The sequence below is a fragment of the Herpailurus yagouaroundi genome, unplaced genomic scaffold (assembly GCF_014898765.1).
Source record: "Herpailurus yagouaroundi ecotype Mexico unplaced genomic scaffold, PumYag 28, whole genome shotgun sequence".
Classification (NCBI taxonomy): Eukaryota; Metazoa; Chordata; class Mammalia; order Carnivora; family Felidae; genus Herpailurus; species Herpailurus yagouaroundi.
In genome coordinates this window covers 133633393-133647142 of record NW_024412376.1, presented here as the reverse complement: position 1 = coordinate 133647142, position 13750 = coordinate 133633393, and the positions used below count along the sequence as shown (strand labels likewise).

General features: G+C 39.4%; 1 protein-coding gene across 14 annotated transcripts in view; it reads left to right on the top strand.

Annotated features, from left to right (window-relative positions):
• Positions 1 to 13750, top strand: part of LIMCH1 (LIM and calponin homology domains 1) — a 328015-nt gene that overhangs the window by 274844 nt on the left and 39421 nt on the right. For all 14 annotated transcript variants that reach the window (XM_040484938.1, XM_040484986.1, XM_040484961.1 and 11 more), the window contains one exon: positions 3516 to 3731. In XM_040484938.1, coding sequence (XP_040340872.1) covers positions 3516 to 3731 — 216 coding nt within the window. The remainder of the gene's footprint in view (positions 1 to 3515; positions 3732 to 13750) is intronic.

Below are 13750 nucleotides of genomic sequence, written 5' to 3'. Positions count from 1 at the left end.
GGGCTATAGCAAAGTCCTCAGAACAAAATTTTAATTGCCTTTGTTTTAAATAGAAGCATAGGCAGCCACCTCTTCTTTTTAAGGAATTTGACATCCTAGCCAAAAAGATGCTACAATTGAAAAAAAAAAAAAAAAGAGTAATACAAGGAGTACATAGGAACATGGGATGTACTTGATTCCCAGATGACACGGGTTTTTAAATTTTTAAGTGGAAAGAAACTAGGTTGTTTCCTACCAGCATGAATATGTAAAATACTGTTCCAGAACGAAGGATCGTTTGACAGCCAGACATCTTTTCACTTCCTCAAATCTCAGTGTTTTCCCTCACATCATGAGGAAGCACTCATTCTTTGGCTTAAAGCTCTTTGGATTACAAAGAAAAATCAGTTCTCATGGTCCCTGCACACCACATGGGTTCTTAATAGAAGACAGAGGTGGACTTCATCACCAGGAGACAAGAGCACATGACTGTGAAGAAAGTTTGCTCAGCTAAACTAATTGAGTAATGTGATGTCATGTATCTTCCTGTTGAATTTCAGAGGGAACCAAAGTATATACTTTCTGACTATTGCTTACATAACTCAGAATGGATCTTAAATATCTGTGCTTTAGCCTTTGACAGAACAAAAGGAAAGTACCCTGGATGTCTCATCTGGGTTGAATAGAGATGTGTGTCCCCCGAAGGGCTGGAGCTGTGTCTTTGTTGTTCACAGCTTCTTCCTAAGAGCCTGGCATAGGGACCTGGGAAATAGTAGGCACTCACCAAGTTCTTATTGAATAAATACATGAATGTTCCTTGAGAAAATGAGCCACTCATCAGGCAGGCTCACACATAGATAATCATGTCCCCATACATGCTCAATATCCCACCTGAGTACTACACCAGGTCTCCTTCACCTAGGGCTCGTGACCATGAACTATCTGTGATGTTTCATGAAGGAAGATTTGATATTGAGGTGGCCCAGAACAGGGGTAGATAATACACTTATTTAACTTGGTATCCAAAGCATCCGATCAGATAATGTAGATGTCCATTTCCCTTTCTTTATATAAATAGTGCAAGGTGATCATTTAAACAGAAGAATTTTGATAGATGACTTTATGGCAAGACTTTGGCCCTGAGGAATCCCTGTCTCTCACCATTGTGGCAAAAGAGTGTCAAAGGTCTCAGGAAGAGCATTCATGGAGGAATGGGGAGAAGAACTTAAGTAGAGATCTTTTTAGAGCTGGGGTTCACTCTTGACCACCAATGAGCCCTTGACTCATCATGGGCATTTATGGCTATGAGCCCCATTCACAGCCCTACCACTCAGTGGGTGAACCCAGTTATGGTCAAAGGTAGTATATAAATGGAAAGTTGCTACCAGATAATGCCAGGGTAGAAGCTAAGGGGTACGTGTGTGTGTGCGTGCGCTCATGTGGGTAGGGCAGTGGGATGAGGGAGACAGAATACGGGCTTAGTTTCCTAGTACAACAGAATTAAGAGTAAAGGAAAATCAAGTGAAATAGTTTAAGCCAGTGTTTTTCAAAGTGAGAATTATTACCTGTTGCCAGGTTATGAAATCAATTTAGTGGCTTAGTATTAGCATTTTTTTTTAATTTTTCTTTACCATTTATTTATTATTGAGAGACAGAGAGACACAGAACATGAGCAGGAGAGGGGGTAGAGAGAAGGGAAGACACAGAATCTGAAGCAGGCTCCAGGTACTCAGCTGTCAGCACAGAGCTGATGCGGGGCTTGAACTCAACAAACTGCGAGATCATGACCTGAGCTGAAGTCAGTCGCCTAACCAACTGAGCCACCCAGGCGCCCCTAGCATTTTTTAATAAAGTAAAATAGAATACAAAAAAAAAAAAAAATAGTGCATCACATAAAATAAAGGTAAAAAGTATTTTGCAAAACCCCTATTTCAGCTATAGTTATGTGGGTGTGCTCAGTTATGATTTAAGTTTCTTTCTTATGGATCACAGACAACAGATTCTTTAAGCCACAGGCTTAAGGTAAATAAACCCTAACTAATATCTGGCCTTCCATTATTCCTCTTGAAAGATTTTAGAAGGCCTAGTAATAATAATGGCTAATGTTTATATACATAAATTGTGCCAGATATTGTTGTAAACTCTGTACATATGTTAACCCATAAAATCCCCTCAACAGCACGATCAGGGAGATGCCATTATAAAAGTTTATAGGTGAGGAATCTGAGCACAGAGGATAAGACACTTGTTGAGGATTATGTGGTTTTTAAATGTAGAGCCAGGATTGAGTCTTAGGCTGTCTGACTGCAGCTTCCTCTTATAACACTGTGTATATTGCCCCAGACTTTAAGACGGAGGGGAAGGTTCTAGGTACCTTTCAAGAAGCCAGACTAACAACCCTCTCTGCTCCTCCTTTCTTGCTTTTACCACCTTCCCTACACATGGGTACAAAACAAAAATATTTTAATGTGATGGCCTTTTGTTCTTGGAAAAATTGGGATTGTAAAATTAGCTGGAAATGGGGATTCACTGTAATAGAGCATAGTATCAGGCCCCCTGCCCTTCGTGTTAGCTTCCAAAAATGTACCCATTGCCCCCTTACCACAGAATAACCTATAGAAGGTTCCTGAGCTGAGGTGGGTTCTACCTAATTTATATGATAGCCAGAAAAAAAAATCTCAAAACTGTGGAATAGTAATCAGAACTTGAATGAAGTACACTGCAACCCAAATGTGTGACATGTATTTATACTTAAGATTCTTTAATTTTCTATACTTTAAAATAAGAGCACAGACCAAGTGAACAGGAAATTTAACCCAAAGTGAAGTGGCCCGAGAAGATTGATGAATTTTAAAAGAGATTCTGGGCACCTGGGTGGCTCAGTTGGTTAAGTGTCTGACTTCGGCTCAGGTCACGATCTCACGGTTCTTGAATTCAAGTCCCGCATTGGGCTCTGTGCTGACAGCTCGGAGCCTGGAGCCTGCTTCAGATTCTGTGTCTCCCTCTCTCTCTGCCCCTCCAATGCCCATGCTCTGTCTCTCTCTGTCTCTCAATAATAAATAAACGTTAAAAAAAATTGTAAACTAGGGGCACCTGGATGGCTCAGTCAGTTAAGTGTCTGATTTCAGCTCGGGTCATGATCTCACAGTTTGTGAGTTCAAGCCTCGCGTCGGGCTCTGTGCTGACAGCTCGGAGCCTGGAGCCTGCTTGGGATTCTGTGTCTCCCCCTCTCTTTGCCCCTCCCCTGCTCGTGCTCTCTCTGTCTCTGTCTCTCAGTAATAAATAAATGTTAAAAAGAATTAAAAATAAATAAATAAATAACTTAAAAAAATAAAAATAAATAAAAGAGGTCCTTAAAGAGGTCATTTATGGGGGCCCTAATTTCCAGAGCCAATGGAAGCATTTGAGAGGCCTTACTTTTGGTTGGATCCTGAGTATTAAGTGATAGTGTTTTACCGTGACTCTGAATGTGTTCTTTTGTTATAGTCTTTCATTGGGGAATAGCTTGTGTTTTTTGTTCACTGTGTTTTTTATAGGTAGATGGGAAAGTCAGTGTGAATGGAGAAGCAGTTCATGGTGACAAGGAGAAGGAAAGAGAGAGTCCCACGGTGGTACTTGCCTCCTCACTAACCAAATCCCAGATGTTTGAAGGTGTGGCCAGAGTGGATGGGTCCCCAGTGGAACTCAAACAAGACAACAGTAGCATTGAGATCAACATAAAGAAGCCAAATTCTGTTCCCCAAGAACTGAGAGTAAGAGCAAACTTTTTTTTTTTTTCCTTTTTGGGATCATTCCACCGTGAAAGAATGTCTTTTTAAAAATAAGTATTGGTTTCAGGAGCAGAAGTCAGTGATTCATCACTTACATACAACACCCAGTGCGCATCGCAGCAAGTGCCCCCTAAATCCCCATCACCCATTTAGCCCATCCCCCCGCCCACCTCCCCTTCAGCAACCTTCAGTTTGTTCTCTGTGTTTAAGAGTCTCATGGTTTGCCTCCCTCTCTGTTTTTATCTTATTTTTCTTTCCCTTCCCCTTTGTTCATCTGTTGTGTTTCTTAAGTTCCACATGAGTGACATCGTATGATATTTGTCTTTCACTGACTTATTTCGCTTAGCGTAATATACTCTAGTTCGATCCACATTGTTGCAAATGGCAAGATTTCATTCCTTTTGGTGAATATATATCACATCATCTTTATGCATTCATCAACTGATGGACATTTGGGCCCTTTCCATAGTTCGGCTGTTGTTGATAATGCTGCTATTGGGGTGCATTGTATCCCTTCAAATCAGTATTTTTGTATCCTTTGGGTAAATACCTAGTAGTGCAATTGCCGGGTCATAAGGTAGTTCTATTTTTAACTTTTTGAGGCACCTCCATACTGTTTTCCACAGTGGCTGTACCATTCACATTCCCGCCAACAGTGTGCAAATGTTCCCGTTTCTCTACATCCTTGCCAATTCTTCTTTTTTGTCTTATTGGTAGTAGTCAGTCTGGTAAGAGTGAGGTGATATTGTGGTTTTGATTCGAATTTCCCTAATGAGCGATGCTGAGCATCTTTTTATGTGCCTGTTGTCCATCTGTAAGTCTTCTTTGGAAAAATGTCCATTCAAGTCCTCTGAACATTTTTTAACCACTTTGGTTTTTTTGATATTAAGTCATGTAAATCCCTTATATATTTCAGATATTAACCCCATATCAGATGTATGACTTACAAATAACTTCTCCCATTCAGTAGGTTGCCTTTTTGTTTTGCTGACGGTTTCCTTCTCTGTGCAAAATCTTTTTAGTTTGATGTAATCCCATTTTTTTTATTTTAGTTTTGTTTCCCTAGCCTAAGGAGACTGGTCCAAACAAATACTGCTAAGACAAATGTCAAAGAACTTACTGTCCATAATTTCTTCTGAGCATATTTTGCTTTTAGGTCTTACATTTAAGCCTTCAATCCATTTTGAATTTATTTTTGTATATGGTGGAAGATAATGGTCCAATTTCATTCTGGGATTTGTCTTTTGAAGAATAAAGTGTTCTTTCTCAGAGGAGCTGAGAGGATTTAATTCTTCCCCACAGTGCTCAAATCCTATGAAAGAGTTTCAAATTGGAATAAACCAAAATAATTTCCTCACCAGGGAAATGTGTTTACTGGTCTCCAGGAGCAAAGTTTTGTGATCCAGGCAAATGCTGAGTCTGTCAACCTGGAATTTAATTTCACTTTTCATTGGTGTAAATGTTACCATCTCTGAAGAGTTTTTACCAATTATCATAAGATGAAATAGTGAGTTTTGCTACTAGCATGGAAACTTTACTGGTAGAGTCAAACATATGCCTGTAAATTAAATGCTTCTAGAATTAATTAGGCATTACAGTGGTAGAATTGCTTTTCTAGGACAGTTAGTAATTCTGTTCTTATTTATCTTTGCCACACTTAATGAGAAGCAATTTTAAGTTCCTTTCATAAATACCTTTCCATGACTCAATTTGACTATGCCATCAGGTCACAGGGCCTTTGCACATAGTGTGGAGCTGAGCTCTTTCTCATCGTACTTTGGAAAAGCAACAGTGTTGGCACTATGCTCATCCCATGACACTTAACACATAACGGAGGTACACAGGGCTTACCAAGGCCCGGCAGATTAATTATAAACACAAATCCTAAGTGCTCTGCTATCAGGAACGTGTCTACTTTCTACCTCTCATCACTTCTTCCCCCACCATTTTGTTATTTGAATTTGGGGAAACCCTGCTCGTGGATGAATGGATTTTATTCCTGATAGAAGTTAAAAGATTAAGTGAAGAGATTAGATGGTGTGTAATGCCTAAACTCCCTAAACCAACTATTTAATCTCTCTCGTTCTAAGTTTTTAACGCTTTGGAAGGAAAAAAAAAACTTTACTTACGACCTTAAGTAGAAGACTCCTAAAACAGAAGAAAATGGAAGTTGTTTGTTTTTAGAGCAGTAAAGCCTCCCTTTAAAAATATACTCATTCCTGGGACACCTGGATGGCTCAGTCGGTTAAGCGTCTGACTTCAGCTCAGGTCATGATCTCATGTTTGTGGGTTCGAGCCCCACGTCGGGCTCTGTGCTGACAGCTCGGAACCTGGAGCCTGCTTCAGATTCTGTGTCTCCCTCTCTCTCTCTGCCCCTCCCCTGCTCATGCTCTGTCCCTCAACAATAAGAAAATGTTAAATAAATATATATATTTAAATTATATATACTTGATAAAGTTACAATTATATATATTTGATAAAATTACTATTATCAAGAATAGGTGTATATATATATATATATATATACATATGTATATATATATGTATGTATATATACATATGTATATATATATATACATATGTATGTGGGTGTGTATGTATATATATATATATATATATATACACACACCCATTCTTGGTAATAGTAATTTTTTTTACTTTCACAATGAGCATATTAAAAAAAATAGCTTGTTCTCTTTTAATGACAGGTATTTTCCACTGTAATAGTAGTAAAACTCCCTAAAGGCAAAGAGAAAATGGATTGAAATATTTCACATTGATTGCATATCCCCAAAAGTATCTTGGTTTAAGAGAAGCAAAATTAGATGCTCTGAAAGAAATCATGTTATTTCAGAAATTTACACAGTGTAACAAGGAAAATTCCAAACACAAGGTGGCCGGGTGGTCTCTTCCCCTGAACCAGTCCCATCCTGGGCAGTCTCAGGATGCAGGCCCAAACTCATGGAAAAGCCTGGGAGTCTCTTCCTTTGTTGTCCAAGTATCTCTTACTTGGAAAAACTGCCTCGTTTTGGAGTAATTTCTAGTTCAATAAGTCCTAGTGGTTGTGAATAGGAAGTGGCATTTATTTACCCTGGCTCTGGTACCTCTGGCTCTTGAATAAACTATGGCAGCGGCTCTTACGTTATTTTCTGGGTAGATAACTACCTGTATATATCTGTTAGAGTCTAAGCCAAGTTGTTAGCTATATGACACAAGATGTTGGCTCATTATTAAAACACTCTTCATGCTCTCTTACAACGTATGACACCAAAAGTTTTCCATTCTGAGTGTGTTGTCCGAAGAGTCATTTTAAAAGAATCTCTTCTCCAATAAACTTACTGCTCATTTTACTTCCTTCACTGTATTCCAAGAAAAGCATTTCTTGACTGTGCTAACAGCCAGTATATTCCTGTTGAAGTGATGGAATTCATTGGTCATGGCAAAATATGGCGGCCGGCTTAAAACAGGGCACTGCGCTTCACAGCCTCCCCAGGCTTGATACCAGCTTGGACCTGATTTGCTGTTTCTAATTCATTTGCCCCATTCTGTGGGGCTGTCAAAGGAATAGTGTTCTGTTTAAATGGTGTCTTTCTTCCAAAAACTGCATTCCCAACAGATACACTCTTTACAGAGGAGTTAGCCTCACCCACCACTAAAATGTCACGGCTCTCCAGGGCAAGCTGGAACCATTCAAAGGGCATAGCGGCAGTGGGCAGGAGCGTTAATTCAGACCGTGGAGGCAGAGTAGCAGAGAAGGGTGATCGCAGGCCTCTGGGGGGGGGGGGGTGATGGACAGGGTGAGGTTGGAGCATCAGCATCTTGGGCCAGCATGACCACTTTTGTACAATTTTATGGCATCTCTTTGGCTCATTTCTACCTCATCTTTCTCATTGAAAACTCTTGGGACCATGGCTCTCTCACTTTAGAAATAGATCCCAAATTAAGTGAGGCTTGCTATTATCTTTTTTTTTTTAATGCTCTGGCTGTATCTGTCGATACCAGCAAACTCCAGATCATCCTCCATTGAATCACCTTTAAGGTAATGAGACTGTGATGGCAGTTACCTTGCCAATGGTTGCCTGTTAACCAAGAAGCATGATTTAAGGACTGCCCTCTGCCCCATTTTTGAGACAGGAAAAGAAACTCAGAAACATGCCAGGAAGGCAGTTTTCATAAAGCAACCAGAAAAGTATATAAAATAATATTTGCTTAAGTGGTAGACAATAGGGTCAGCAGACTAGAAGGGTATAAGATTGCAAAGAACAAGTAAGATCATTATTGTTTGCGCTTAGTGGGAAAGGTTTTGTGTGGGATGTGGATTTTGAATCTTGAACTCAAGTGCGGGATTTGCATTGAAATGGAGGAGGCTATTCCTCATGTTGGGAATAGCGGAAGCAAAAGCATGGACAGTGGGGAGGAACCCATGAGAAGATTCCAAGGTGGGGGGAGGTGGTCACAGGGCTAAGAGGTGATGAGGGTGAGTAGGATGCTATATCCTCCAAACAGATGGATCCTGTCTCCTGTGACCTTACCTGATTATCCCTAAGATATTTCCCAGCAAAAACCTAACACTTTTTTTTTTTTTTTTGCATTTTAGTATATTGGCTTCTGTGATTAAATCATGTCATAGCACAAATGCAGATTCCTAGAATCCAGGATTAGAAAATAATTTGGAAGTTCTTCTTCTCTGATGATGAATTCATTCTGTTTAGTAACCTACAGAATGACGTTTATGTCTCCATCAAAGCTAGTCCAGTGTTTTCTTGATCCACTGTGAGTTGTATTTGTATTTAAATTTCTTCCTTCCTCAGTGGTACCAAAAATGACCATTTCCTAAAACACCTAGAATACTCCATGCAGTAGGTCAAAGATCTAACCCCGCCTGCGCCTCAGTTTATATTTAAAATAACGGAAATAATAGTATATGCATCTGGTGGTTATTGTGAGAATGTATGTATGAAGAGCATTTGGCATAATGTCAGGACGACTCACAGACAGAGGTGTCCTTAAGTTATTTTTAATATGGTCAAAGAACAAATGGGAGAAAATTACAATATATTTTTCAGAAGCCCCAAAAGGTTAAGTAGGTATAAAGTTTTTTCAGTTAGAGCAAGATCGTCAAAATTACCCTCCCTCTTGCACAGGTGTGCATTTCAAACAAATGACACGAATTCCTTGTCATCGTCCAACTCAGCTTGTCAGCCTTTCCAGCTATAATTCACTAAGAAACACGCAGATGTGAATAGCTTTTTCCAGAAGGTGATCGCCTTTGCAGATGCTCGTGTGACTCTTCCGCAGCCCTTTTTGCTCCTTCTATTATTCCCCCTTCCCCAATTCTGGCTTCCCTCTGCCGCCTAGATCCTGCTGATCAGCTCCCACTTGCCAGCTCATCCCAGGTGGTGCCAGGCAGGCGCCCCCTGCTGGCCAGCACCTTCCTACCAGATTTGTGGCGGTTCTCCCTCATTGACCAAGAAGGGCCAAACTTCACCAGTAGGTAACCAGACTACTTCATCTGCTTTTCTCAAACTAAGTCATAAGGTAGGTAGGTCTGTTTTTTCAGCCTTGAGAACATCAGCTTTAGGCCTTCCTCTTGAAAATTTAGTACTTTACTAACGTTTTCTGATCCAGGAAAACAGACAATCAGATCTTTCTTGAAACATTTCATTTTGCAGTGAGAGCAAGGGGAAGGCATTTGAGTAGGTGCTGTTTTCCTTACAACTGAGACCAACTGCAAATTCCTTTTAGACGTCAAATGTCATCAGAGTTTTTTCTTTAGAAACGGTTTTTCTCCATCTAGAAGTAATTGTAAGAGTGTTCAACTTAAGGCCCTTTTAAAATCATTAAAGACATTTAGGTACAGAAGCAGTGACAGGCTTCAAAAAAAGTATACATCAAAGATAATTTAAAAAATCAAAGCTGGCCCATCTTACCTGTTGGTTTGAAAAGTTTAAGGCAAAAAGAAAAAGTTCAAGGGATGGAGAGTCTGATTCTTCACGTGGATCCTCTTTCAATCCACTGAAAATAGATACTTAGAGGTTTAAAAGTGAAGGGGAAACACATGCACCACATCTGTGGCACCTGGCTCACGGTACCAAGACATAAATAGACGGATTTTCCAGGCCTCTGTCCAGAGAAGTTATTCGAGACTGAAGCCAGGAAATCACTCAGTCACAGACTAGAAGCTCAGGAAAGGACGTTGGGTATCACATCTTCCAACCCGTGGAGGTTAAATGATCAGTCCAGCTTCTCATTCTTCCTCTGTCCTGGAAACAGGACCACCCAGGCAGGCTCTGGGTCTCAGCACGGTTTTTGCTTCGCGTTTCCAGTTCCTTCTCTAGTGTCACTCTCTGGGCCAATCCGCCAATCAGATCCTTGTGAGAATGAGCAGCCAGATGCTAGGTAGATTTTGTGGCTAGACCATGTTCCTCTTGGGCCAGGAATCGGCTACCTCCCACCTGCGGCCTCAAGGCCAAGTCTGGCTCCAGACCTAGTTTGCATGGATCAAGTTCTCAGTCCAGGAGAAGCTCATTCCGGGCTTAGGCCCCAGCAACCTTTCTGTGCGTTCATTTATTCAGGCCCAGGGGTCCATTCTTATTTACTTGTTTTCATTCTTGAACAGTGTTCTGTTTGGAGAATTGAAGACCTCTCTCTGTTTAGCTGTAACTGAAGGAAAGTATGGGTCAGAAAGTGAAGTTTCCAGCAAGGCAAGGTTTGTTTCAGGCAAATTTCTAAGTCTATCAGTAGTGGTTAAAACTGCCAATTTTGAACTCATTTCCTTTGAAATAGTGATGTGAGTACAAAAATAACAAACCTTTAAGATGCAGTATCCAGACACAAGTTAATTAAACTGTCTTTGGGGATTTCCCTTGATTATATACACAGTTGACCCGAACAACGTGTTTGCAGCTGTACCGGTCCGTGTATATGTGGATTTTTTCTGATAAAAACAGTATAGTGCTGCACATATTTTCCCTTCCATGTGATTTTCTTAGTAACATTTTCTTTTCTCTAGCTCACTTTATTTTAAGAATACAGTATGGGAACACCTGGGTGGCTCCGTCAGTTAAGTGTCTGACTTCGGCTCAAGGCTTCAGTCCCTCATTGGACCCTGTACTGACAGCTCAGAGCCTGGAGCCTACTTGGGATTCTGTGTCTCCCTCTCTCTCTCTCTGCCCCTCCCCACTTACTCTGTCTTTCAAAAAAAGAAAATAAACTTTAAAAACAAGAATACGGTATATAATACATATAACATGCCAAATATGTATTAATTGACTGTTTATGTTATTGCTAAGGCTTCTGGTTATCATTAGGCTATTAGTAGTTAAGCTTTTAAAGAATCAAAAGTTACATGTGAATTTTTGATTGTGTGAAGGGGTCAGCACCCTTAACCCCACCTTTGTTCAAGAGCCAACTGTGGTCTCTACATATTGCAGGACACAGAAAGGTATAAAGAAAATAGAAACTACGTACTGCTTCCAGCCACTCATAAATGGATACTAAGATTCTTTTTTATTTTTTTTTAGTTTATTTCTTAGAGGGGAGGAGGAGAGGGAGAGAGAGAGAGAACTAGCAGGGAGGGTCGGGGGGGGGGGGGAGAGAGAGAATCCCAAGCAGACTCCACACTACCAGCACAGAACCCGATGTGGGGCTCGAACTCACGAACCACGAGATCATGACCTGAGCTGAAACCAAGAGTCGGATGCTTAACCGACTGAGCCACCCAGGCACCCCCTAAGATTCCTTTTCAAATGTGTCTCCTTCTCCTCTTTTTCTCAGTGCATATAAAATATTTTTTAAGTGGGTTAATGTTATTTAAATTGTGTCACAGCTTGCTTTTTCTCTTAATTTATCCTGAATATTTTGCTATTTAATCGCCTGATTTGGGTGACTAGCATGTCTTTAAAATAAGCTGGAGATGGGGCGCCTGGGTGGCGCAGTTGGTTACGCGTCCGACTTCAGCCAGGTCACGATCTCGCGCTCCGTGAGTTCGAGCCCCGCGTCAGGCTCTGGGCTGATGGCTCAGAGCCTGGAGCCTGTTTCCGATTCTGTGTCTCCCTCTCTCTCTGCCCCTCCCCCGTTCATGCTCTGTCTCTCTCTGTCCCAAAAAAAATAAATAAACGTTGAAAAAAAAATTTATTTCTAAGTATCTTCTCCTTTTCGATGCTATTGTAAATGAGATTGTTTTCTTCTTTTTTGGATAGTTGTATATTGATTTTGTATCCTGCAACTTAACTGAATTCATTTATTAGTTCTAATAGTAGTAGTAGTAGTAGTAGTGTGTGTGTGTGTGTGTGTGTGTGGAGTCTTTAGCTTTTTCTATATATAAGATCATGTCATCTCCAAACGGAAATAATTTTACTTCTTTCTTTCCTATTTGGATGCCTTTTATTTCTTTTTCTTGCCTATTGGCTCTGGTTAGGACTTCCAGGACTATGTTGAATAGAAGTGGGGAGAGTGGAAATCCTGTCTTGTTGCTGATCCTAGAGGAAAAGCTTTGAGCTTTTCACCATTAAGTACAATGTTAGTTGTGGGCTTGTCAAGTATGGCCTTTATTGTATTTGGGCACATTCTTCTGTAACTAATTTGTTGAGAGCTTTTATCATGAAAAGATGTTGAATTTTGTCAAATGCTTTTTCTGCATCTATTGAGATGATCACATGATTTTTATCCTTCATTTTATTAATGTGGTATATCACATTTTTGATTTGCATATATTGAACAATTCTTGCATTTTTTCATAAAATTTCTTTGCTCTTAAAGAATTCAATAACAGTTTCTGCCACTATATTAACTTTAAGGGGCTTTCATTTTGGTTAGTTGAAAAGCAAATTTTGATTTATGAATAAAATATATATACTTAGACCAATAAATTCATAGCTTTCTGAGAACCTATGGGAATATTTTATAAAGCGTTTAATAATGACTTTTCTGAAGCCAATTTTAATATTTATCTTAAAACCTATTGAAATTTATTATTTTATACATATTTTTAAAATTCTTTAGCCCTTTACAATAAGATACTATTACTAAAAAACACAATAGTCTTTAATTTATTCAATTCGGTTGTTGAGGTATACTCTAGCCAGTATTTAATTATCCTTTCATTCGTTTTTCTCAAGCAAGTACTATAATATCAGTCGGAGAATTTTGTAATCACTCTGGAATCAATTGACTCCCAAGTAAAGATAACATAAAATTATAGTGATATTGTTTTCTGATTACAGAAACAATACATAGTTATTGGAGAACATTTTGGAAGACAGAAAATATGTTTATAAAGAAGAAAAAGTCATCCAATTTTAAGCACATTAAAAATAATCACTGTTAACATTTTAGTATATTTCCTTACTGTCTTTTTACATATACTTTTATATATGTATTAGCAGGTATATTTGTGTATACATACAGCATATATAAAATCTTACATATGTAGATTATAGGCATCATACTGAATATATGTTTTAACATTTTTTGACTTAACATTAGATGACAAGTATTTCACATATCATTAACAATTGTTCAATACCCTTTTTTACGACCGCATAATACTTCCTTCTAAGGACATACTGTAATCCATTCACCCATTCCCCAGTTGTTGGACATTTAGGTTGTTGCAAATTTTTTTGACATCATAACTTTTATGAAGCATAAAACAGATAAAACGAAGTACTTCTGAAGAAGAGGAACACAGGCATAAAAGTGATTTACTAAAGTACTACTGAGAGAGGTGAACATCATGGTGATGTGCCAAGTGGATTAGACAGAAAGATCCAAATCAGAGAGACCCTTTAGTGGAAGGACAAAGGAGTCGAGGATAAACCCAGGCCTTAGCTTATAGAAACAGTAAGGAAGAGATGGATATGAAAATTATTGTGTTAGAACCTTAGCAGGACTTGACAAATGATGGGCAGTTGTGAGATATGAATCAGAAAACACTTAAGAATTTTTGTGTGTGAGGGCACCTGGGTGACTCAGTTGGTTAAGTGTCCGACTTCGGCTCA